The sequence below is a fragment of the Meles meles genome, chromosome 12 (assembly GCF_922984935.1).
Source record: "Meles meles chromosome 12, mMelMel3.1 paternal haplotype, whole genome shotgun sequence".
In the NCBI taxonomy this organism is placed as follows: Eukaryota; Metazoa; Chordata; class Mammalia; order Carnivora; family Mustelidae; genus Meles; species Meles meles.
This window is the reverse complement of record NC_060077.1, coordinates 15,516,260-15,540,338: the sequence shown is the minus strand read 5'-3', so window position 1 is coordinate 15,540,338 and position 24,079 is coordinate 15,516,260. Positions and strand designations below refer to the sequence as shown.

The following is a 24,079-nucleotide window of genomic DNA, read 5'->3' as shown; positions in this document are numbered from 1 at the left end:
CTGCCACCTTGTAGAAGGTGCCTTTTCTGAGTTGGCCGACTCCTCGCCCAGGCCCGGAGATGAGGGATGGCCCTGATGTCTTCACCGGTGCCTGTCTCCTCAGCCCTCCTGTCTCAGTGGGATCGAAGGGGGTCCCAGGCTCACATCCCCACGTCTGGGGAGGAGAGGAACCCATGATGCTGATGGCGGGGAGTTACGCTCCCCAGAACGGAGGGGTCCCCGCCTCCTGCTCCAGAGGGGCTGCAGTCCGTGTCCTCAGGCTGTCCCCTGCTGGGGTCCCAGGCTGAGTCATGGACCTGAGACACAGCTGTCGCCAGGCTGAGGGTCTCCCAGCTTCACCTGGAGGGCTTGTCAAAAATCAGACTGCCAGGATGTGCCCCTCCGTGGGGCCTGAAAGCCACCAGCAATACTGGCTGCTTGTCTGGGCCACTCAGAACCTCAGCCTGGGGGATGTTTACTGGCGAGCCTCCCAGGAAGGGAGGGGGAGGGAGCAGGTTGGCAGAAGGGGAAGTTGAGCAGGCTCATGGCAGCCTAGACCTACCACGGTTGGGGGTGGTGCGTGGGAGGAGGAGATGACCCTGAAGGGGAGATGAGCTGAAATGGCCCTTCTGAGGTGTTCTGAGGTTGGCAGAGAGGGCCAGGTCTCAGCCCACAGGCTGGAGATGGCTGGGGACACTTGCGGCCATGGGGGCAGCAAGCACCTTCTAGAAGGGGCCTGGCCAGTTCCTATGGGGGACAAATCCTGTGCATTTTCGCATTTGCTAACTACACGTCACAGTGGTCATGACCTCCTTGAATGCTTAACCACAGCGTGTGAAGCAATACGTCAGTGCGTCTGTTTAGGTGACACCCTGTCCCGTCACACCCTCATCAGGGGCTCTGTACCAACCATTTGTTCCTCGTGTTCCGTCACGTTGGAAAGCTTGGCTGGTTACAAAAGTGGAATGTAAGCCTCCTTGATGAAAAGCATCTGCCACTGGGTGTCTCTGGGCTCAGACCCTGAGACGTGCTGTGCTGCCCTGAGGGCAGGGAGGCCCGCCCGACATCCGTGGGCACTCAGCCCTGGCCATCAGCGCACCAGGGTCACCTTGGTGTTACAGAGGGTGCCCCATCCACCTCTGGAAACGTCATATTTGGACGGAGGGAGATGTGGGCCAAGTCAGAGACTTCTGGAATGCCAACCCCTTCACGCCCACCCCTCCTGGACCCTGCACACCTGAGCTCTGGCAGGTGGGATCTGAGCCCGCAGATCTTGGACCCTGGCCCGTGAGACCCTTCCCTGAGCAGCAGGCGCGCTTGTGGGCTGGGCCCAAGCCTGAGCATCCTCTCCGAGAGGTGAATCACCGGCTGAGGCGGGGGACGGTCCAGCGGTTTATAGTTCATGATTCATGGACCGGGGCCCCATTATCCCAGCTAGTTGCAGAACCAGAGCCCAGGAATGCTGTGGTCGCTAGTCGGCCTAACTCTGCCGGCCATCGGGGAGCAGAGAGTGGGAGACGGATTTGGGCCAGGCAGCAGGGCCCATCCCTGTTGTGACTGTGACCAAGGGGCCACTGCATTCCTCTAGGCGATGGAGGGGGTATGCCTCGGCAGGGGCGTGTCCCTGGGGGTGAGTGCCCCCCACCCGGGGCAGCTGGGCCCCAGCCTACTGGCCTGCCCCTGGGGCATCTGAGGGGGACCCGACTTCCCCTCCTGCCCTCTGTCCTGCACGTCCTTGTGCTCTGTGGCTCTTTCCTGTGGCCCAGTCCGGCTTCCACCGCTGACCAGACGTTCACCCCAGGCTCCAGTGTTTTCTAGGTTGATCTCCCTGTCTTGTCCTCTTCCCTCCCTCTTCCTGTCCCGTCTCCCTGACTCTTTCCCCACATGTGGGGCTCTGTATCTCTGTTGCCCTCTGTGTCTCCATCCCCGTCCCTCCCCCTCCCCACACCCATGCCCCGCAGCCTCCCTCTCTGCCTTCCTCCCCCCTTGCCTCCTCTCCTGATCCTTCTTCCCATCCCTCTACGCCTCCTCTCCCTGCTTCTTGCCAAGGGACAGGTGACCTTGTTCCGGTTGCCGAGGCACCACCAGAGGCTCCCGTGCCTGGGGCAGTGCTCACAGGGGACAGCGTGACCCGGAAGGCTGTGCCGGGGTGGGTTCAGCCCACCGCGGTCCATGCAGGGAGGGGCAGCGGCTGTGCAGTCAGTGCTGGTTTCCAGGACTGGGTGGATGAAATCGCTTTAGGGCTCCCCCGGTGCAGTCTGGCAGGGACGTGGGACAGGCCAGATATGGCCACATTGACTCTGGGTGGGGCTTCGTCTCTCCTGGCCCACTGGGTAAGCATGAGTGTGCGTGTCCCGAATGGCTGCCCGGAGCCCAGATGGGCCTCCAGCCTGGGGCTCTGTGCGGCTTCCCTGGGCGGCCCAGGCCTGTAGGAGGTGGCGTTTTTGCGCTGTTGGGGACAAGCCGGGCCAGGCCAGACTGTCCAGATCTAGCACTCCAGTGAGCAGATGTCCCTGATTCCAGCCCAGGAGGCGAGAGACTGTGGGAGGCCCCTCCGGGCCTGCTCACCCCCCTCCCCCAGACACATTTCAGAGACCACTGTTCTCAGGAGGGTGGGTGGTCTCCTTCCCAGGAGAGGCCATACCCCAGGGAGCGAGCAAGCTGGGCTGCCGTCTTGGGAGAAGACAAACATGGCCTTCTCATGGGCCATGACGTGGGGGCAGGGGAGACCTGGCTCTCTGCCAGCCCTGTCCAAGGCAAACCACATCAAAGGCATAGAAGGACGTGGAAAATGTGAGCCCAGCCCAGAAAATGTGAGCATGGAGCATTTGGCCCCTAGGGGGTGGGGTGAGAGGTGGGGGGCTGACAGACCCCACATCCGGGCATCTCAAGCTGGGCCGCCAGGAGTCAGGAAATAGTTACCAGAAGAGCAGCATTTGTGTGGGTCTGTGCTGCTGTGGGCCACGGCAGAGGGGTCCTCTTGGGCTTGACCGCTCAAGGAACATCCCGGGTGGGTAGTGGCCATGTTGGAGACCTTTGTGTCATGACTTCACGCTGATCATCCCCATTCTAGATGATTGCACAGTGAACAAGACAAGTGAGGTCCCAGAGCGGACATGTCCATGTGGGAGGTGGACAGTGCCCAAGTGAATGAGCATGATTATTGGAGGTGGTCATGAGGGCTGCAGAGTGTTGGGAGGCAGCTGATGTGAGGGATGGCAGCTTTTAGGGAGCTGACCTCGAAGGCTCCTCTGAGGAGGGGGTCATCTGGGCTCAAACTTGAGTGATAAGAAGGAACCAGCCAGGCAGAGTCAGAGGGAGAATCCCATGGAGCAAGTGCAAAGGCCCTGAGGTAGGAGTAAGGGCAAAGGCCCTTCCCAGAGGCGGAGGGGAGCAGCCCCAAGGGAAGTGGGTGAAGTGAGCAAGGGTGTACAGGGACTAGATCACATGGCCTCGTGGTCTGTCAGACCACCGGTCTTCTTCCCAGCGGCAGGACAGGATGTGATCGACAATTTAAAACAGAGCTTTGGCTGCCACAACCACCTATCTCCCTGCAGGCAGAACAGACGTCATGGGGGTGTGTGTGTATGTGTGTGTGTGTGTGTGTGTGTGTGTGTGTGTGTGTGTGTTAAATGCTACTCGGGTTTTGTTGGCACATCTGTTTGCAGGGGCGTGCTGGGGAGTGTTCAGCACCCAGCCTTGTGGGGGTGAAGCCCCAATTTGTAGCACGTAACAGTTGCCGTGGTATAAATACTCCCATTGCCCCCGATCTAAGCCACTGACATGACGTCACCGAAGGTGGAACTGGGAGGGGGCGTGCCCTTCGGTGGAGCTGGGAGGGGGCGTGCCCAGCACAGTAGACTTCCGCTGTGCAGATGATGTTGACGTCAGTAACCTCGAGAGCATAGATAACAGATCTGTGTAGTCTAATAATTGGGAAGTGCCGCATTTTGAGTACTTCTTACCCTTGTTTTTTTTTTTTTTTTTTAAAGATTTTATTTATTTATTTGACAGAGAGATCACAAGTAGGCAGAGAGGCAGGCAGAGAGAGAGGAGGAAGCAGGCTCCCTGCGGAGCAGAGAGCCCGATGCGGGGCTCGATCCCAAGACCCTGAGATCATGACCCGAGCCGAAGGCAGTGGCTTAATCCACTGAGCCACCCAGGCGCCCCTTTACCCTTGTTTTTATCCTAAGTTCTTTAACTGTAAAGTTATGTAGTTTAGGTTTTGTTTTTTGTTTTTTGCTTTAACTTTTTGTTTTAACTAACATTTAATATATTATTTGTTTCAGGGATACAGGACTGTGAGTAGTTTAGTTTTTGATAATGGCTGGGTTTAGCAACTTAACTGCAAAATCCGTGAAAGCCGAGGTCTGCTCTCGTGAGCTGATCTGAGCCAGCTCCTACACACCTCTGTCTGGACTCAGGGGGTGTCTGCTGTCTGTTTCCCCAGGAGGGACAGATGGACTGGAGGAGGAGCATAGGGTGCCAAGGGTCAGGTGGGGCCCGCCAGGACCAGAAGGCTCTGTTGTGTCTTGCCTCTGACCCCTGGCCAGACCTCAGTTTTCCCACCTGCCTTGGGCTCCTGGGCCCCCTTGTCCCCACTGCCAAGAGACTGCAGGTGTCGTGAGGACAGAGCCCCTGTTGGGGTTTGCTTCCTGGGGGGTGCCTGGTCTGTACTCAGTGACGGGTTTGGTGAATGAGTGGCTGAGATGGCGATGCCATCGGCTCTGTGGGGTGCGAGGACGCTCTCACAGCACGTTTCTGAGGACCTGTCATCAGACGGGATTAAATCCCATCAGCTCTCACTCTCTCCTTTGGGAAGCGACAGCCATGCCTCTCTTGATCGGCTGCCGCATTGCCCTTAAACATGGGGCAGAAGACATCATCCCTGCCCCACCCCCCCAACTACGGACAGGAGCCTTCGGTGGCTGTCCACTGCCACCAGGACACCCCTGTATGTCGGCACGTGAGGGTTACAGACGGCCAAGCTCTGCAGCCATGTCCAGTATGTCACACGGTAAGGACAGTGCTCGTGTTCATGTGACCGTGCCTTTACCCAGGCAGGTCCCCTCCCTGCAGTGTCCCCTCTCATCCTTGTCAACCAAAAGCCTTTGGGGACTCTGCTCAGAGGCCTCCTTTCCCATCCCCGTGGGTCAGGCAGAACTGCCACCACATCTGTCGTGTGCTCTGCCTTTCAGAGTGTCCCCAGCACGAGCCTCCTTCTGCCCTGGCGGAGTTCCTTGTCTCTGTCATTTGGGGAAGGTTGGGAATCGCATTTTTGGTGGCGCGGTGTCCGCCTTGTGGGCTCAGAGCACGCGTGTGGAGGGAACGTGCAGGTGGTGGCGCAGCTGGGCTGAACGGGGGAGCCCATGACCTCCCAGCCCAGGGTCGCAGGCGCAACACCTGCCCGTAGGATCTTGCTGGGAAATGCTGTGCAGTCTGGGGCCAGCCCATCGGCTTCTCGGTGTCCCTGTGTTGTGTGCTATGAAGCAGAGGTCGTCCCAGGGCTGCTGGGAGGATTCGGTTAACTCACAGGTAGAACGAGGAGAAGGTGTCGTCTAGATATGTTGTTTTTATTCGTGCAGTTTTCTGTGCAGCCCTGATTTGGGGCTCAGCACAGTGCAGGCTCTGTGGCCTCCTGCCTGTCCTGTACTCAGCTCCGGAAGCAGGGGTCCCTCGGGGATTGGAACTGATGGCTCTGGCTGACCATAGATCCGGTCAGGTTTTCCGCAAAGCCATGCTGTGGTTTGGGAGGGACGTTCCCAACCGAGTCCTGGGCATGAAGCCCATCGTGAGTCGGAAACGTGTCTGGAAAGCAGAGGTAGACCCCGCACCGTGAGCTCCAGAGTCGTTGGAGAGGGAGTTTGGCCTCTGGCTCTCCCCACCCCCTAGGTCCACGGGTGTCACCTGCTGCCAGCGGCAAGGGTCCTGGGTGTGTTTTGGGAAACAAGGATCCCTGACAGCCTTGCCCCTCAGTGCGGTCCAGGAATTAGCAGCATCAGCCACACACCCCCCCCCCCCCCTCCAGGAAGCTGCCTAGAAATGCAGTGGCTCAGGCCCACCTCAGACACATGAAGTCTGCACTTCCCCACTGTCCCCGGCTGATTCGTGCACGGTCTAGATGGAGCAGCACTGGTCTGGGGCACGGGTGGGCACGCGATGGCTCCTCAGGCCAAATCTGGCCCACTGCCTATTTTGTAAATAAAGTTTTATCGGCACAGAGCCATGCCTATTTGTTTACATTTTGGTTGCTTTCGGGTTACAAACCCAGCCGAGCTGAGCAGTTGTGACAGAAACCAGTAGACCTGTGTGGCTGCACAGAATTAACCATGTGGCTCTTACAGGAAAAGCTGGCTGGCTGCTTATCTACAGCACTAGATCTCAAGCCTGGTCGGCCACTGGAGTAACCTGGGATTTGTGATTGGTGTGGCTGCAGCCCGGGCTCCCCAGGTGTCCTGTGTGTGTGGTCATCAGGCCATGGGAAGCTTCGCTCTGGTTTCCCCATGAAAGCGGGCAAGTGCGGCTCCATGACTGTGGATGGCTGAGGTTCAGGGCTGGAGCCTGTAGTGGCCATTCCTCCTTGCTGATGTAGCTGTCCTCCCGTGTGCTGCCCTAGACCATCGAAGGCTTTCGGAGACTGACCTGGCTTGGGGGGAGGGGGAAGGTTGCTGTGAGTTGGGGCCCCATCTCGCCCCATAAACCTGGAGTGAATGGAGCACTCCTGTGTCATCCCGTTGATCTCTTGCATGCAGCAGGAGGCCAGGCAGATGGTCCTTACTGTGCTTGACCAGTCTGTCCCCCTGTAAAGTGCATTTGAGGCCAGGACGGACCTGGGACTCCTCCCTTTCATCCCCTGTGACGGTGCCACTCAGCTCGGGGTGCTGGGACACCTCTCCCAAGGAAGACGGCAGCCAGGTCGCAGGAAAGCCTGAACCTGTCGGGGGCCCTGTGCTGCGGCTCCACAGCGGTGTTGCTGCACTCCCCACCCCTCCCCGCTTCTCCCCACCCCTCCCCACCCCTGTGCTTCTTGGGGCTTGGGAAAGTGTCCAGGCAGGGGCAACGGTGACCGGCACTGGGCTTGCACACCTGGTGGGAAGGGATGGGAATCATGAGCAGTGGTGCTCACTGGAGCTCCTGAGCCTCCGGACGAGGTGGGCACAGGTTGGGAGACTACAGATCGGAGCACCGCTGAGTGGGGAGGGGCCCGCCAGGGTAGGTGGAGTGGCCGGAGTGGGGGCTTGGCATGGCTGGGGTTAACTCAGGCATAGCTGGAATCCTGGCCCTGCTGTTTACCTAGTTTGTCCCTTGACTTCTCTGTGCCTCAGTTTATTTTTCTGTAAAATGGGAGAATGAAGGGGTAAAGGAAGTGAATGCAGTTCATAGAACAGTGCCCGGCGCAGGGCGCTTAGACTGGTTTTTGTTATTCGTGCTGGCACATGGGTGATGATTCGGGGGTGGGGGTGGTCACAGGCTGGCCCAGGCTCGGGGGGGGGAGGGGTTCAAGGAATCTTGAACGGGGGACAGGGTGGGCTAGGGAAGGGACAGGGACACCCAAAGACACCCCCTCTGACCCGAGGCCCCAGATTCTGGTCAGAGGATATGAGTAGGGCTTTGGAGACCATGCGACCCGGCCATTGGCTCTCCTCCGAGACCATGAAGCGTTGCTTCCCTGTAGGATGGGAACACAGGTCACTGCCCCTTCTGTCTGAGGTTGGCTAAGGCCACGAAGTGGGGTAGCGCTTGCAAGGGGCTTAGTGTGGTGCCAAGGACAGGCCACCTCTGTGGATGGAGCCCCGGCTCACCACTTCTCTCGGTTTTTCATCTTCATTCCTATCCTCGGGACCTCAGAGGGCCGAGAGCTCGTCAACAGAACATGCCGGGTGTGTAGTCAGCCCTTGGGAAGTGCTGGCATCTTCCTAGGGGGGCTACTCCGGGATTCCGAGGGGGAGGGCCGCAGGAAGGCGTGGAGCTCAGGGTGGCACGGAGGCAGACTCCCCTGGGCCTCCACCCCTGTTAGTCAGGAGGCATGGGTGCAGGGCTGAGCCCCGTGGGTGGGAGCCTGTACTTCCTGGCTGTGCTGGCAGGGGTGGTAGCTGCTTGGTGGAGGATGAGGTCCCAGGAGCCTTCGAGGCCCCCCAGGTTAGATCCAAAGGATGGTGATAGGTGCCTCCCGCAGGTTGGCCCAGAGTTGGGCCCCTGTGGCCGTTGGGAGGGACAGCAAGGAAGGATTTGGGGTGAGGCTGCCGCCTAGGCGGGGTCTGGGTGCAGGGGCGGCCCAAGGCGTGTTGGGTGGTGCTGAGCTCCCCGTGGTCAGAGAGCCCCTGCCGTGCCTAGCACCTGGCGTCAGGCTCCCCGGTGTTGTAGAAGTTGGCAAATCTGACAGGTGGAAATGGGAGCCAGGCTGGGTGGCTTGTGGGGCAGGGGTCAGTCCCCCCCCAACCAGCCACACACTCTCCCCTGCCCCGGAGCCAGGTCTTTGATCCCTGCTCGCCACCACTGCCCTCATCAGGCGAGGGTGCAGAGGGCGCACTGCGTTGGAACAAACCGGGAAACCTCTCTGTCCGCACTTCCACCTGCGGGGATGGGCAGCTCCAAAAGCGACTTTGCCTTTTGGGTGTGAGAGGGGCCACAGCTCCTAGGCCGTGGGAAGTTTACGCTTTAGTTCAAGTTTGAGGGCTTCTGGGGGTGAGGGACAGGCTAGTTAAGGGCCAGCCACCGGGGATCGGCAGCAACATGGTAGCGGTGTAGAGGCTGTTCCAAGTCCAGCCGTCATGCCCCTTGCCTCCTCCGACAGAATAGAGGGGGTTCTTGGGGAGGGGGAGGCAGAGCCGAGCCAGGAGGTCCTGGGGCGACCTCTGCCACAGCTTCAGAGAGTGCGGGTTCCTCCACCCCTCAGGGTCCACAGAATGCCCCCAGCTGGCCTGTGCTCTCGCTTCCTAAATTCTAGCTGCACAAGAGGGTCCAGGGAGGTGTCGCAGGCCGAGGCTGCCTTGGCAGGACGGGCGTGTGTTCCTGAGGCACAGGAAAGACGCAGGGAGGGAGCGAGACCCTGCTTGCCCTCACCTTCTCCCCCAACTTTGTTTCTTTCTCCTTGTTGGATCATCCGTTTGACTGAACCCCTACCACACACACGCAAGGCTTTGCTTGGGTTTGTTTTCCTTTCACTTGGCTCGTCAGCACGGAAAGATGGTCTGGTTGGTAGGTGTCTGCAGGGAAGACTTTGGGGTAGCTGAACATTTTTAAAGATTTTATTTATTTATTTGATAGACAGAAATCACAAGTAGGCAGAGAGGCAGGCAGAAAAAGAGAGGGAAGCAGGCTCCCCGATGAGCAGAGAGCCCAATGCGGGGCTCAATCCTAGTACCCTGGGATCATGACCTGAGCCGAAGGCAGAGGCTTTAACTCACTGAGCCACCCAGGCGCCCCTGGCATACATTTTTAAAAGAAATCAGATGGGGCAGAAGGGAAGTCGGGCAACCTCTTGGGAAGGAGCGGGCTGCCCTCACTTCCTCCTTTGTCCTGACGAGGGCAGGCTCAGCAGCCCGGGCTAATGGGGCAACGGGCCTGTGCCCGCCTTGCCTCCGGGCAGATGAAATAAGGCCTTCAAGAGGAGGCTGGTTTGCCTTGAGCCCCTTTTGTCTCCCCCTGAAGTGGAGGTTCGCGTCCCCTTGATGTGAGGAGGGCAAGCCCGCTGTTGCAAGAGTGGGTCCTCGATGTGGCAGGAAGCACCTTCACATGGGCCTAGGCCCAGGACACCCCTCCCGCCGGCCCATTTTACACATGTGGTGACAGGCTGAGAGGTGGCCTGAGCTTCGTCAGCGATGTGTCCCCAGGTTCCCCGGTGTTCACCCTGCTCTGGCTTCAGGCCGACCAGCAGCCCTCCCCGTGCTGTTGATGGCGTCAGTCCCACTTTAACACCCACGCCAGACACCAGCTCTGAGCCTTCTCTCGATTCCGCCTCCCGGGCCCTGGCTGAGGTGTCGGCATGCTGACTAGCCCTGCTGTGCAGAATCAGCACAGAGAGGTCAAGATCCTCATCTGAGGTCACACAGCCCCCGAATGGAGGAGGCAGGAGTTAGCTCAGGCTTCTAATTTCTACACCTCGCGTGGGACTCCTGGCTCCCCAGACCCCGTGGGCTGCGGGACCCCAGGCTGTGGCCGGGGCCGTCTCCCCTCCTCTGCCAGCTCACTCAGCCCAGGTGCAGGGACTCCCCGGTCTCACTGTTTCCCTCTCCCCTCCCCCCGGCCGGCAGCAACAGCAGCAGCAGCAGCAGCAACAGCAGCAGCAGATGCCCCGGAGCAACCAGGAGGAGAAGGAGGAGAAGGAGAAGGACAAGGAGGCCGAGAAGGAGGAGGAGAAACCCGATGTGGAGAACGACAAGGAGGAGCTGAGCAAGTAAGATGGCCCTGGGCCGACCGGCTTTGCACCCCCGGGGAGAGGCGAGGAGATACTCCTGACCGCGCTGGAGGCTGGGCTCCCGCAGGCAGTGCTCCGCAGAGGCTGTGAGGACAGTAGTTCGGCACCTGCCGATTCTCTGCCGGGAAGGGAAGCATCTTTGGCTCCGTCTGAACCCAACAGCCCCTGTTCCGGAAGCGCGCCCGGCCCCCTCCCCTCTCCTCCCGCCCGCCCTTTCCTCCTCGAACCCTCTGGAGACCTCAGAGACTGATAGCTCATTTGAGCTCGACTCCTGAGCTAATACATCTAGGCAGTGACTTTGGAGCTCTTTGCCTCCTCGTCTCTCCCCCTCCTCCGCCGAGTCTCTCGAGATGCCAGGCGGGGGACGGGGGATCAGAGGAGCTGGCGGAAGGACCAGGGCTGCAGGCGGGCCCTACCCTCACCTCTAGAATTCTCGCTGTCAGCGTGAGCTCTTGCAGATCAAGGCACAGCCTCCCGTGCCTGCCAGGGGCGGGCGCCGAGCGCGGCCAGCTGGAGATCCGTGCCGGGGAGGGGAGCGGGCACGGCTCCGTGCCAGGTACCTGGAAGAGGCTCAGGAATGTGGCTTCGGAGAACATCTGGCTTCGTTACCCGCCGTCTCCCGGATGCCCAGGGAGGGGCTTCGGGAAGATGAATGGGAGGTGGGGGTGGTAAAGCAGAGTGGCCCCACGGTCTGCCCTCCTGAGTCGGCTTCTGAGAAGGCCCCAGCTCTGGGTACGGAGGTCACATGCATCCCCACACACCTGGCTCGGTGGCCCACGCCGGCAGGAGACTTCCCTTTTGTGCGTGCTGCGAGGCACGGTGGCCCTTGATGATACGACCAGCAAAGCAAGGGCCGTTCCTAGAGGCCCGCAGAGCCTCTCTGTTTCGGGGAGTGAGGTGGCCCGTCGGTGGTACCCACCGGCACCCCATGCACTCGGCACAGAAGACTTGCCGACGGGGAGCAGAGAGCGGGTCTGTGACGAGCACGTGAGATGGTAGCCGCTGCCCGCCAGCCCTTCCCCCGAGCGTCCCCCTGCCTCCCAGCCTCTGACTGGTACAGACCCCCCACCCCTGGCAGCCAGCGCTCCTTGAGCTAAAGGAAAGCAGGTCTCTTGCAATGGTCATCTGGTCTCCAGGCGCAGATGAAGCCATCCCTGTCTCTGTCTCTGGCCTTCAGGGAGAAGACGGACGACACCTCAGGGGAGGACAACGATGAGAAGGAGGCAGTGGCCTCCAAAGGCCGCAAAACGGCCAACAGCCAGGGAAGACGCAAAGGCCGCATCACCCGCTCGATGGCCAATGAGGCCAACAGTGAGGAGGCCGTCACCCCGCAGCAGAGCGCTGAGCTGGGTGAGTTCTGGGCCAGGGAGGACCGTGGCTTCTGAATCCCAGCTTGAGCTTCTGAATGCGCTGGGTGACCTGGGGAGAGCTCCTAAACCTCTCTGTGCGTCCTCATCTACACAGCGCTTGCCGGGTATGGGAAGAGCCCATGACGATTCGTGGGGGTGGGAAGGGCTAGTGTCTGTCAGCCCCGGTGATCCCGGAACTGGGAGGGTTCACATAAAAAATACAGATCTCCAGTTTGGGTTCTGTTTTTTAATGAGAAAATCTGGCCGCACCTGGCCCCCATTTCTTCCCCGTAGCAGTTGGCTCCGAGTAGCCCTACCCCTGTCTAGAAGGACCTGGGCACAGACTGTACCCCCCCCACCCCGCCCTGTCCCCAGCCCCAGTAGGCTCCTGAGTTCATACTTCACTTCTGTGGGCTTCAGTTTCTCCTGCTCAGCAGATGTCCACCCCCAGGGGCTCTGAGCCTCCCCCTCCCCACCACCTCCAGTTGTGGGGGGGATGGGTGAGGGAGAGATGGCTCTAGTAGCAGTTCTCAAGTTCAGCCACAGGGGGGCAGCCAGTGTGTGTTTGTCATCTGTACTGTTTCAGCTCTTGGGGGGTGGGGGTGGGGGGCACCGACCTTCCCAGTTCTGTGCTCAGGCTGAGGCCCCGGCCACCAGGATACCTCCCCATGGTGGGAGCTGATGGAGGTGAGGTTTCGTTCTCACAGATGCCCCCTACCCCACACCCAGACTCCATATCAGACTCTTGTCCCTTCTTCCTGTGGGAGATAATTTGTACCCATTCCATAGATGGGCTCTTTGAGGCTGAGAGAGAGGATGTTGCCTTCATAGTCGTGAGCTCACCGGGATTCAGACCCAGCCCCACTGGCCACAAATTTCATGTGACTCCTGTAGGCGTTTGCTGGCTGCCCCTTGGTGCCCAGAGGCTGATTCGGTGAAGGGAGAAGGGGACGGCTAACTTCTGGGAAGCTCCTCTCGGGCCCCATGCTGATGTCGGGGCAAACACCACCCGGGCTCTCCAGCAGGCTGTTCCAGCACCCCACCCTGAGCCCAGACTTCTAGCTTCCCTCCGAGGATGCCTTGGGAAAGAAGGGAAAGTTGGTGAAGTCTCACAGGTGGGCAGGCCACAGCAGCAGGGAGTGGGAGCATCTCCCCTCTCTTGGCTGGAGCTGTTCCTTCTCCTTTCCCTCCTGCTGGAGCTTCCCCCACTGGCCAGCCAGCCTCTCCCTAGCACATCCTCTGGGCCTGGTCCTGTTTTAGGCGCTGAGTCCGTGCCGCTGGCCCCTCGTGTCTGCCCTCTTGGTGAGGTCTTAAGCAATTTATAGGGCAAGACCTGGGCTCCTATCTAGGGGACCTTGGAGGAGAGACCCAAAAACAGTGCCACAGCGGAGGCCTGGACAACTCTGTGTGAGGTCAGCGGGAGCCACGTCCCTTCTAAAGCTTCCTTCTGATCAGATGGAGTTTGGGGAGAGTACAGCAGTCACCCCGTAGAGCAGCATTCTCAGTGAGGGACCTGATGAGCCCCAGGGGACAATTTTGGCCAACCATGGCCACGTCTGGAATGCTTGTTTGTCACAGTTGGGGTGGGGACTGCTGCCAGCCGGTGGGTTAAAACCAAGGGTTTAACAGTAAAGAATCCCCAGTACAGACAAGTCCATGCTCAGATGAGGGCCCCGCCCACCCAAAGCTCACGTCCCGAGTGCCCCCGACCTTCATCTAGTCACCGAGCTTTCAGGTAGGTCCCCCTCTTCCCAACCAAGTGCATGCAGAGACAGTTCTCACAGTCCAGGCCCTAGACCACCTTAGTGTCCCTGCCTGTAAAATGGGCTGATGACACCACCACCATCTCAGCAGGCCATGTGGAGGCTGGACCGCCCTTCAGGCTGCTGCCAATGTACTCCATCTTCCTTTTCAGCTTCGATGGAGATGAACGAGAGTTCTCGCTGGACGGAAGAGGAGATGGAGACAGCCAAGAAAGGTGAGGGGCTCTCTGGGGGCTCTGATCCGTCCCGATTGGCATACAGACCCTGCAGCTAGCGTGCTGGGAGGGTGAGGCACGCTGGGCCTGACCCACGTGCTCTGGAGCCATTTGGAGGGTCAGGCTCTGCTTTCGGGCTGATCTCAGATTGGTTGCTTTTCCTCGGAGTCTTGGTTTCACCCTGCAGTGACTGCGTCGTCAGGCACACAGTGTGTCCCCAGGGTGACATTGAGGCACAGCTCAGAAAAGGTGCAACTCGGGCTGTGCACCCCGGTCAGTGGACCACTTCTTTCATCTCCGGGGTCAGCATGTCGTGGCCCCATAGATGCTGGCGGCAGCGCACCTGGGCGTCTTGGAGGGGAGGCCCAGAGCTGGCTGGCAGCCACCACAGCGGGGTCACAGGGTCAAGCTGCGTGTCCCCTTCAGCTGTGTCATCTCTGTGGCTAGAGGCCGTGCGCGGTAGTGCTGACCTCATATCCTCCCTTAGAAGCCAGCTGCGTGTTCATTGGAGCCAAAACAGCGGGGTCCTTCCCTTCATGGCTCAGTGACCTATCTCTGTGCCTCAGTCTCCCGTTCTGTGAAGTGGGAGAGGCATCCGTGAGGAACCAGAGGTAACAGGCATCGAGGGGCCTGAGCACGGGTCCTGTACCATCGGGGACTGCATCCGCATGGGTTCCCCTTGTCTTTGGGCTGACTCCTTCCTCGCCGTGCCCAGCACTGACAGGAAGGCTGAGGCCAGGGGTGCCTGACCCCCATTTACCTGCCTGCTCTCATTTACTCTGGGCCCAGCTCCCAGAGTGGCTCTTGTTTCCATCCCATTTCACAGAGGATGAAGTGAGGAGTGAGGCCAAGGACGGCCTGGGGCGCGGAGCAAGTCCAGGCCTCCAGCTCTCATCCCCCTGGCCCCAACAGGGCCCCACCGCAGACGTGCAGCTTCCTGTGCCCAGGGCTCTGGGTCATGACTCACAGAGGGGACAGATGGCCTTTCTTGTGAAGGCCCTAGGCATCCAGGGGCGGGCGAGTGTGAGGACAGGACAGCCTCCAGTCCCCCAGACTGGGAAGGGGGTGCTGAGTGGCCCGAGTGCTCTGCCCTGGGGTTTCAGAAACTGACCAGGAGCAGCCCCAGACCCGAGCAGGGCCTCCCCTCCCAGCTCCTGTCTGGGCCCCCCCGCCCCTCCGAGGCCCAGGCCCCTCTTCCGAGCTCCCCACCCTTGGCGAGCAGCGACCTTCTCAGCACTCGGAAGAGGAGCCCCCTGCTTCCCCTCCTGGGCGAGGCCCTGGAAGGTGCAGGCCAACTGGCACGCGTTGGGGCCTGGGCGTCATCTCTCACTGTAGGGCAAAGGGGTGCTGTTAGCCCCCCGGGCGCATGGTGTTTTTTCTCTGTTGGTTTCTCTCTCTTCTCTGTCCACGGTGTGGTTCCAGTCTGGATTGCACCACTGGGTGCAACGGAGACTTCCCTGAGATCGCGTGAGTCTTTTTTTCTCTTTTATGGAATTGCGGCGAAACACGCCTAACGCAAAATTTACCGTTTGCTCTTTCAAAGTGTACAAGTTAGTGGCATTAAGCTCCTTCACAGTGTTGTGCACCCATCACCTCTGTCTAGTTCCAGAACCTTTTACCACCCCAGACAGAAACCCGGTGCCCACAAGTGGTCACGCCCAGCCCCCGAGGCCCGCCAGCCTCTGGCGTCCACTAACCTCCTTTCCGTGTCTGTGGATTTGCTGTTCATCCGAATGGGATCCCATGGGACGCGCCCCCCTGCTTCTGGCTTCTCCCCCAGCCTCGCGCTCGCGAAGTTCGTCTGTGGTGTTGCGTGTGGGCTTCGTTCCTTTTCATGGCCAAGCTCTAGTCCCCCTCGAGGGGTCCTGCCGATGCGTCCATGGGTCTGTCGGTTGGCGGTCACGGGGGTTGTTTCTGTCTTCGGGCTCTTGTGAACAGAGCCGCTGGGAACATTGTGGACGATCACACATTTTGTTAAGCACCCGCGAGTCCCCTGTGTATCCGTCGTTGGCAGCGATGTCACCTGGCACCCCCCTCCCCTCCCACCGGGGCAGTGAGGGGCTCTGTGTGCAAGGCCCAGGTCCGCCGGCCGGTGCTCCCACAGCCCCTCTCTGCCGCGCCGCCCCCTCCCCCACCCCCAGAGTGTCTTCTGTTGTCACGGCGGCTCCATCCCTGGCCCCCACCCTGCTGCCTGGGAACCGGGAGTTGGCCAAGTTGGCGGCTGTCCTCTCTCTCCCTCTGGGAAGGGCAGATCTGGGGAATGGGAGGTCAGCGGGGATGACTCACCGGCCGAGACGGGAGTGTGCCCCGCTGTCTCAAGGTTGGGTCCTCACAGCGGCAGTGAGCTCATCCCGGGTCCTGCCCACAGAGACTGCAGCGCGAGAACCCCCCTGGGGACTGTGCACGCCAAGGCCCTGCTCAGTGACATTTGTAATAATGCGATGAGCACTGGCGTGCTCGTCTGCCGTGAATTACAGCAATCTGGACAATTACTGCTCAGGGTGGCTGCTAATGGCTGTGTGTTCCAGGCGGCGCGCGGGGGCGGGGCAGGAGGCAGGTGCTGGCAGCCCGGGCCGCTGAGCTCCAGCATGAGCCTGGGGGTTGGGGGGAGATGCTAGGAATGCTGTGGAGCCCCCCGTCCAGCCCTCAGGAGCCCAGGAAGGGACTCAGGAAGCAGCTCAGCTGCAGGCAGGTGGCATGCCCTTAGCTTGCTGCCCAGCCTTCCCATTGACCTGGAGCTTCACCTGAGCGGGGCAGGGGTACCCAGAGATGAGCCGGCCTGGTCCCTCCTGTGGGGAGCCAGGGGAAGCAAGCAGCCGCTGTCCCCGGGGTCTTGGGGTTGTTGAGCCTGCCCCGAGCATCTCAGAAGACCTCCAGCAGCCTGGCCTCAGAGGCTGAGCCGCAGAGGACGCCCTCCTCCCATCCCTGGAAAACGAGGCCTTGTAGCTCTGTGATCTCAGGCACATCTGTCAACCTCTCTGTGCCTCTGTTTTCTCTTGGGTCTGGTGGGAATTAGACTATCTCCCGCTGTGTGAGTTTCCCGGAGCTGTCCTAACAACACGCAGACAGGGGCCTTAGACCAGCAGGGTCCTCTCTCCCGGCTCTGGAAGCCAGAGGTCCAAAGTCAGGGTGTGGGCAGGGCTGTGCTCCCTCTGACTGTAGGGAGGGAACCTGTCTTGCCTGTCCAGCCTCCAACGCCTGCCCGGTCCCTGGCGTTTCTTGGCTTGTAGGCCCATGGCTCCCATCTCTGCCTCCGTCCTCGTGAGGCTGTTTCCCTCTTCTTAGAAACACCCTTACTAATTCAAGAGTATCTCACTTTAATGTGACTTTATCTCCAAAGAGTCTTTTCCCCAATCAGGTCATGTTTAGAGGTGGCAGGGACCTGAAATTTGGAGGCAGCACAGTTCAGCCCAGTACAGCCGACACTGGGTTCTTTGAAAAACAAAGCAAACCCAGTGGCGTGTCAGGCATATTGAGGTCCCCGTCACCATTTGTGACTGTCACCCATCCCTCAGCCATGTGACCCTGGCCTGGCCCGTCCCTCTCCTGGCCTCATTCCACCCCGACTCTAGCATGTGGCTGGGACGCCATCTCCCGGGGGCATCATAAGGGGGGCATAGACCATAAATGTACAGTTCTTAGTATACAGTCGGTGCTCAGAAGCGGTAGGCCCACAGTTCAATACAGAGTGTCCGGAGCCTTTTGTGCTTAGTTCAGGCCCTGCTCTGGCCCTTGGGGGTGTGCGACCCTGGGCAAGGGTGTACTCCTCTCGGGCTTTGGCTCCTTGTGCACAGCTGGAGAAGCAGGCTGAATGTGAGTGACCTCCTTGGCAGAGGTTCCACAAGGCTAGAGAGGGTTCCTGAGATTGGAGCCCCTGGGCTGGCACCCAGAGCGCAAACGATAGTGAGGGACACTGCTCGGTACTACTCAGTGTTCCTTGATGCAAGGCAGGTGCTGGTCTTAGTTCCTTCTATTCAGATTTGGAAACCAAGGCTCAGAGAGGTTAAGTGAGTGGTCCCAGGTCACACAGCTTTTAATTGGTGGTGCTGGGATTTGAACCCACATACTCTGGTTACAGAGTGGGAATGGGGCTGCTGTGAGGTTTGAATGAGTTAGTCCATGGGTTGGGCTACTATTAATCAGATAATGAGGGGCGCATGGGTGGCTCAGTCAGTTAAGCGTCCGGCTCTTGATTTTGACTCAGGTCCTGATCTCAGGGTCGTCGGCTCGAGTCCCACGTGGGGCTCCGCACTCAGCACAGAGTTTGCTTGAGATTCTCTCTCTCCCTCTCCCTGGGCCCCTCCCCCTGCTCCTGTGTGCACTCCTGTGCGCTCGCTTGCTCTCTCTAAATAAATAGAGATTTAAAAGATCAAATTTAAAAGATCAAATAATGAGGGAGGGAAGGACATCCCAGCAGCAGAAACAGCATGTGTGAAGGCCTCATGGCAGGGGCAGTGTGACAAAGTCAGAAGATGTCGAAACACGCAGTGAGGGCGAGAGAGGAAAGGGATGGAGAGGCTCTTGGGATCCTGGCCTTACCAGCTGTGGGATGGAGTTTGGCTGTTAGGCCCAGAGCGTGGGGAGTGGGTAGGGAGGGGGGTACAACAGCTGCGGGGTTCTGGGTGGGCAGGTGGGCACCTTCTCTTCTTGTGTGCACGGAGCCAGGGCTGCCTGCCCTGGGGCTTGCACCAAGTAGGGACTGAGCATGTGCAGGAAGCAGCCTCCCCAGGAACCGGGCAGCTCCAGGGAGCTGGCTGCCCGCCCTCAGGCTCTGCGCCATGCTGGGCAGGAGGGGCAGGCCAGGCGCTGGGCTGGGATGTGAGGCTCTAGTTCCCCTGGGAAAGGTCAGCCTGGCCTGGCTCGGAGTCTTGACCCAGCTGTGCGGGAGGCCTGGGGTGCTGCTGGCATCTTGTCTCGGTCCCCAGCATCTCTTCTCCGGTGGCAGGGTGCCCGCTGTGGAGGGGGCGGAGTAGCCCCTGGTCACACTGTTCCAGACCAGAAAGAGATGCTGGTCTGGCTCCATGCTGCCAGCCCCTCCCTGGCCCCAAGTGGCCCGCCTGGTGTGGGGAGAGAGGCTAGGTGAGTGGCCCTGCACAGAGGCGGCCCGGGCAAGCCTCCCAGGCTGGTGGCTCTGAGGCTGACCCCAGCGCAGACACACACGCGTGCGCGCGCGGGCGCATGCACGTTCTCTCTCTCTCTCGCAGTAATCCTGCGCCTGCAGCCCTCGCCCCCCACTCACACCCCCCACCACTTTCACGGGGAGTGAAGGAGAAACCACTAATTGCTTTGCACCTCCGAAGTGCTTGTTGTGCACACTGGCAGCTTTAATTAGTTTTTACGGATGAAAAGTCTAAGGTTCAGGGAGGGGAGGTGTGAGCCCCAGCCCCGGAGCTTGGAAGAGCGGGCCCTCCCAACACACGCATCTGTCGCCCAAGCCTCCTGCTGCCCCTACAGCGGGCGGCGTGGACGAGGACGGGCCAGAGCGTGCTGCCCGGCTCACAGCACACACACCGACAGAGGCTGGGGATGGGCCATCGGCGCGGTGCTTCCTGTGCCGGCGGGGCTCACGTGTGCGGGGCCACCTCTGGTGCCGGGGTCAGCGAGGGCCCAGAAGGGGACAGGGCCCGCCCTCAGAGTGGGTGCCCGAGGGAGGCTGACGTGGGGATGGGGGCGGCATCAAGGGTCGTCCGGAGGGACAGTTGGCGGCATTCAGGGTCGTTGGAAGGGACGGGGCTGATGCGGATGGGGAGCCGCTGCCACCCGTGGGCTGCAGGGCAGGGGTCACATCTGGGGCACTTTGCCTCCCTGTCCTGGATGCTTCCGGCATGTGCTGAAGGAGAAAGTCGGGTTTCTCCATGACCTCGGGACGAAGGAGGCGACCAGCCTCAGGGGTGGGCTCCCGACCCCGCTGTGGTCCCTTGTCAGCCCCCTTGAAGCTCCAGTGAGCACCCACCAGCCCACTTTGCTCCCAGGAGAAAAGCCGGCACGTCGGCTGCCGACCCTCAGAGAGCGGCACCTGGCAGTGGGTGCTGAGTGTTGTCGCGGTGCAGGGTTCACTGGTTGGAGCACTTTGCATGAACTAGTGCACCAGGCAAGTGTTCCACAAGTGTGGATGCACACGTGTGTATGCACGCACGGGCACACGCACACAAGCTCACTGCGCTTTGCAGAGGAGAGCGCCGAGGTCCGGAGCGATGAGCCGGCACGTGCACGGCGGATAGCGCAGAGCTGCTGGTCCAGGAGCCCACTCAGCCCGGGAGCCCACTGTCTGCTCTGTCGAAACCTGATGCTGAGCGGGTCACGTGGCATTTTCCTGGAGGGGTGGGCAAGGCAACGTGAGGTCACACACAGGTGACTTCTTTTCATCGAAAATGTCTACTGGATCGTGTGTTGGGGGAGAGGTGGCCATTTGATGTCCCATCGATGATTTGTGGCTCTAATTGCTGAAACTGGGGCTTGTTTTTAGAAGCATGAATGGAAAGGAAAAGGCACGTAAGTCAAAGTTCAGGCACAAAGTTGTCTAGCCAGGATCCTGACGGGATTTTGGGACTGGCCAGAGTTTTGGAAGCTCTGACACAGAGTCGGTGCCCAACCAGGTTGCCAGCTGAATGGCTGAGTCCGTGTCCAACCCACCCAGGGCTTGGGGTTTCTGGAAGAAGGAAGTGCCATGACTCAGGACTAAGCCCGCTGGATTTTTTTCCCCTCTCCTTCGACAGTGTTTTGGGCAGAAAGTTTTGTTTCGCAAACTGGAGTTTCTTTTGGAAAATGGCAGCTGGCAGGAGGGGTGGGGATGTGTCCCTCTTGGAGGCAGCCTATGCTCTTCGTGGAGAGAACAGAAAGCACCAGGGTTGGAAGGGGTTGGCTGGGGTGGGGGAGTCACTGTGTTTCCTGGAAGGGGATGCTGGTTTTCCAGAGAGAGCAGCTGTGGCATCCCCAGGACGCGGATGGATGGTGGCCTGCCCCCCCACCCCGAACCAGGTGCTACCAGGGCCCTCCCTGCCTTGTTATCTGAACTCACGGATGGTGGGCTGGGGGTGGGCTGTTGGTCGGGTTCGCAGACCCTTGGGGGCAGAGAGCTGCCTTTAGGGGGGACCTCGAGAGGGAGCTGGGCCAGGGACAGGCCAGGGACAGAGGCCTCTCTGGGGGCTGAGTCACTGCTCCCATAAGAACAGTTCGTCACAAGCCCCTGTACGGTGCCTGGGAAGCTTCCTCTGAGGGTGGCCAGAGCAGTCAGCAGCCAGACTGAGCCCCCCGCCAGGCCACGGTGCTGAGATGCCCCTCCTGCTGCCACCCCTGCAGCCACCCACTGCTCCTTTGTCTCCTTCAGCGCTCCGAGTATGTGACTCAGACCTCCTGGCTTGACTTCCTGTCTTGGTCAATTTCACTTCCTAGTTCCTGCCTCCTGACTCTTCAGAACGAAACTCTTTCCTTAGAAATTAGAAGTGGGGTCGGGGAATCCAGACCGCAGGGGACCTCGGGAGAATCTGCCATCTGGGCACAACTGGGCGCGGGACGTTGGTGGGCCTGCCCCTGGGTGTGAGAGGTGGGCACTGCTTCCATCCTTGTCGGGTGAGGGTCCAGGGCGCCCTGCTGGGGTATATATTCCGTGCCCTCCTCTCAGGAGCTCCTTCCTGGGGGCCTCAGAGAGGTGGCATGGGTGCCATGGGACACCTGGGGGGCCCCCCAGACCCAGACACTTGGGGAATCCAGAACTTTGTTTACTCGCCAAGTGCCTTCTGCATGCCTAGCAGTTACGGGTGCAGAGACGTGACGGTCCGTGAGCAGTGGAGCAAAGAGCTAATTTCTGAATGCTCTGCGGGCAACAAAGCCTCGCGATGGCAGGGTGGCTGGGGGATGGCTTTAGAGAAGCTGGTCAGGGAAGGCTTCTCTGAGGAGGTGTCCCTTGAGCTGAAGGAGGACAGAGGCTGAGAAAAAGCCATGCAGGTGGAGGAAGCAGCTCTTGTAAGTGTCAAGGGTCACACTCAAGGGCTGGATCTAAAAGGTCCCAGCGGGTGGTTGAGCAAGGGGAGAAATGGGGAGCAGGCAGGCTGGGTGGGCGGGTGGGGCTGCTTCTGCAGGGCCTCACACGACACACTGAAGCCTCTGGATTTTATCCCGAGAGGCATGGGTTGTCACTGGAAGCCTGGCGTTCTAAAAGCTCACTTGGGCCTCCTCCCTGCAGGGTATGGATGAAGGGACTTGGGCAGAAAGTCCTGGGTCCCTGACACGGTTGGGATCCCAGGACGAGGGTTGGGCACACAGGTGGGTCAGGGAGGCCTGTCGTTCCTTGGGTTTCCGTGGGCAGGACATAAAGGCTGCGGGCTAAAGGGACAAGCAGGTCGGTGACCCCGGAGTTGGAGAAATCGGTCATGACCCGGATCTAGCTCCAAAGTTCAAGCCCGTTAACTTTCAAACTCGCGGGAGCTGCCCGTGACAGGTCTAGCAGCTGTTGATCGGGGCAGGCTGCTCTGATTGTCAGAGGTGTCTCGGAGAGGGAGGAAAGAGGCTGCTGTCCCCCCGAGACCCTTCGGAAGCAGAGAACGAACCCTGCGGGGACTCCAGACCCTTCCCCCAGCCCTCAGTGGCTGGAGGTCTCATTTGCGCTCAAGTCCTGAGCTGCTTCTTGGGAATGGGAAGCCAGCCTGGCCCATCCCTAGACCCGCGGGTGCTGGAAAGAGTGCTCAGGCCCCTTCCTGCAGCCCCAGACCTCCAGAGTGTCCCGTGGAGGGCCTGGCAGCATCGGGCCGGGTGGGGGCGGACCGCAGGTGGAACTGGCAGCGGGGAATGACAGCGGAAGAAGCTGTTTGCTCCCCGTCTGCTGGGGTGGAGAAGCTCTGTTTTTCTGAACCCTCATCTGTTCTTACCGCTGCTGCTGACGCCGCCACCGCCACGGATGGGGAGAGAGGGAGGGGGAAGACAGTGCCAAGTTGGCCCGCCCCTTCTGAACCTGGGCTTCTGCCACGCTCCCCCGCCCGCCCGCTCCCGAGAGCCTCCGTCTGGAGGTCACATTCAGCCCTGACGACGCGTCTCGCTGGGTCAGGCAGCAGGAAGAGCCAGCCCAGGCGCGCGGTGAGGCTGCTCAGGGCGCCGCTGCCCCGTCAGGCTGGGCTCTTTGGATTCTTCCCAGCGGGGGTGTCGGGGACTGGGGGCTCCCGGCCAGCACTCTTTGCTGAGCTCTGTTCAGGGTGCACTCGTGCCTGGAGGAGCCTCGGACACCGTGCACCCTGGTGACGCCTGGCACGGGGCAGGAGCACACAACTGACAAGTTCCCGCCGCCCGCCCCCATCGGCGAAGGGCACCTCTCACGCCCTGGGCTGCGGGGGGGGGGGGGGGGGGGACGGTGTCAGGACTGGCAGCGCTGGGGGAGCAGGCTGTAGGAGCCCTGGGCCACCAGGGGCTGGCGGTGCGGAGCTGCTTCCCCGCCCTTCTCGGAGCCAGCCTCCACCCGCCCTCCCCTCCCCTCCCCTTCCCTCCTCTCCCCTCCCTCCCTCCCTCCCTCCCTCCTGCCGCTGCCGCCGCCGTTGGACAGAAGGATGTGAGGCAGAGCTGAGCGGGAGCAGACGCCAGCCACAAGCCTGCTCCAGCCACAAGCCTCGCGGAGCCGGCACCGCGGCCGCCCAGCCTCCCGCCTCCCAGCCCTCGGCTCCCAGCTCCACTCCCTGGAGCATCCTCCAAGCCGTATGTTTCCGGAAAACTTGGCCGAGGGGGAGACGCAGATGAGAGGATGTGAGTGAGGCCCCAGGAGGGGCTTGGGGTGGCTTTGGGTACTGGGGACAAGGACCTGGCTGTGGCCAGCAGGCAGGGGACGCAGGAGTTCTGTGCCTGTCGGACCCCATCCCCACCCCTTCCCTTGGGACTCCTTCTCTCCCCGCCCCCCCCCTTTCTGGCTGTCAGGCTGGGGCTGTCGGGGGAAGGAGGGCCGGAGGACCTCAGTCTGCTTGGGGCAGGCTCGGGGTGGGGGGGTGGTCTTGGCTGGTGCATGCTCAGAGGTGCTCCCTCTAGCCGGATGGGGGTTGGGGGGCTTTCAGCTGGGTCTAGTTTAGGTGGTCTGCAAGGCTCGGTGAGGTCTGAAGTGCTTGTCCCTGTGCCCAGTGCCCTCAGCCTAGAGAACAGGAACCAGAAGGGGGCCCTGGCCAGTGACATGAGGACACTCACCCCAACCTCTCATGTAGCTGTCAGGAAACCAAGGCTCAGAGAACAGAGTGGGCGGCTGATACCACACAGCACTTCCCAGGCAGGGCTTCTGGACTACCCTGTCCAGGGCTCCTCCTGGAGCCACCACTCAGTTTTGGGAAGGGCTGGGTGACCCTGTCACCCTAGTCAACTCCCACTGTTGCTGCCGCCACACGTGGAGTT

The 24,079-nt window shown here is 60.5% G+C and overlaps 1 protein-coding gene across 30 annotated transcripts in view; it reads left to right on the top strand.

Annotated features, from left to right (window-relative positions):
* NCOR2 (nuclear receptor corepressor 2) overlaps positions 1–24,079 on the top strand; it is a 208,226-nt gene that overhangs the window by 129,330 nt on the left and 54,817 nt on the right. For all 30 annotated transcript variants that reach the window (XM_046025443.1, XM_046025469.1, XM_046025468.1 and 27 more), the window contains 3 exons: positions 10,233–10,375; positions 11,574–11,746; positions 13,661–13,723. In XM_046025443.1, the coding sequence (XP_045881399.1) occupies positions 10,233–10,375; positions 11,574–11,746; positions 13,661–13,723 (379 nt within the window). The remainder of the gene's footprint in view (positions 1–10,232; positions 10,376–11,573; positions 11,747–13,660; positions 13,724–24,079) is intronic.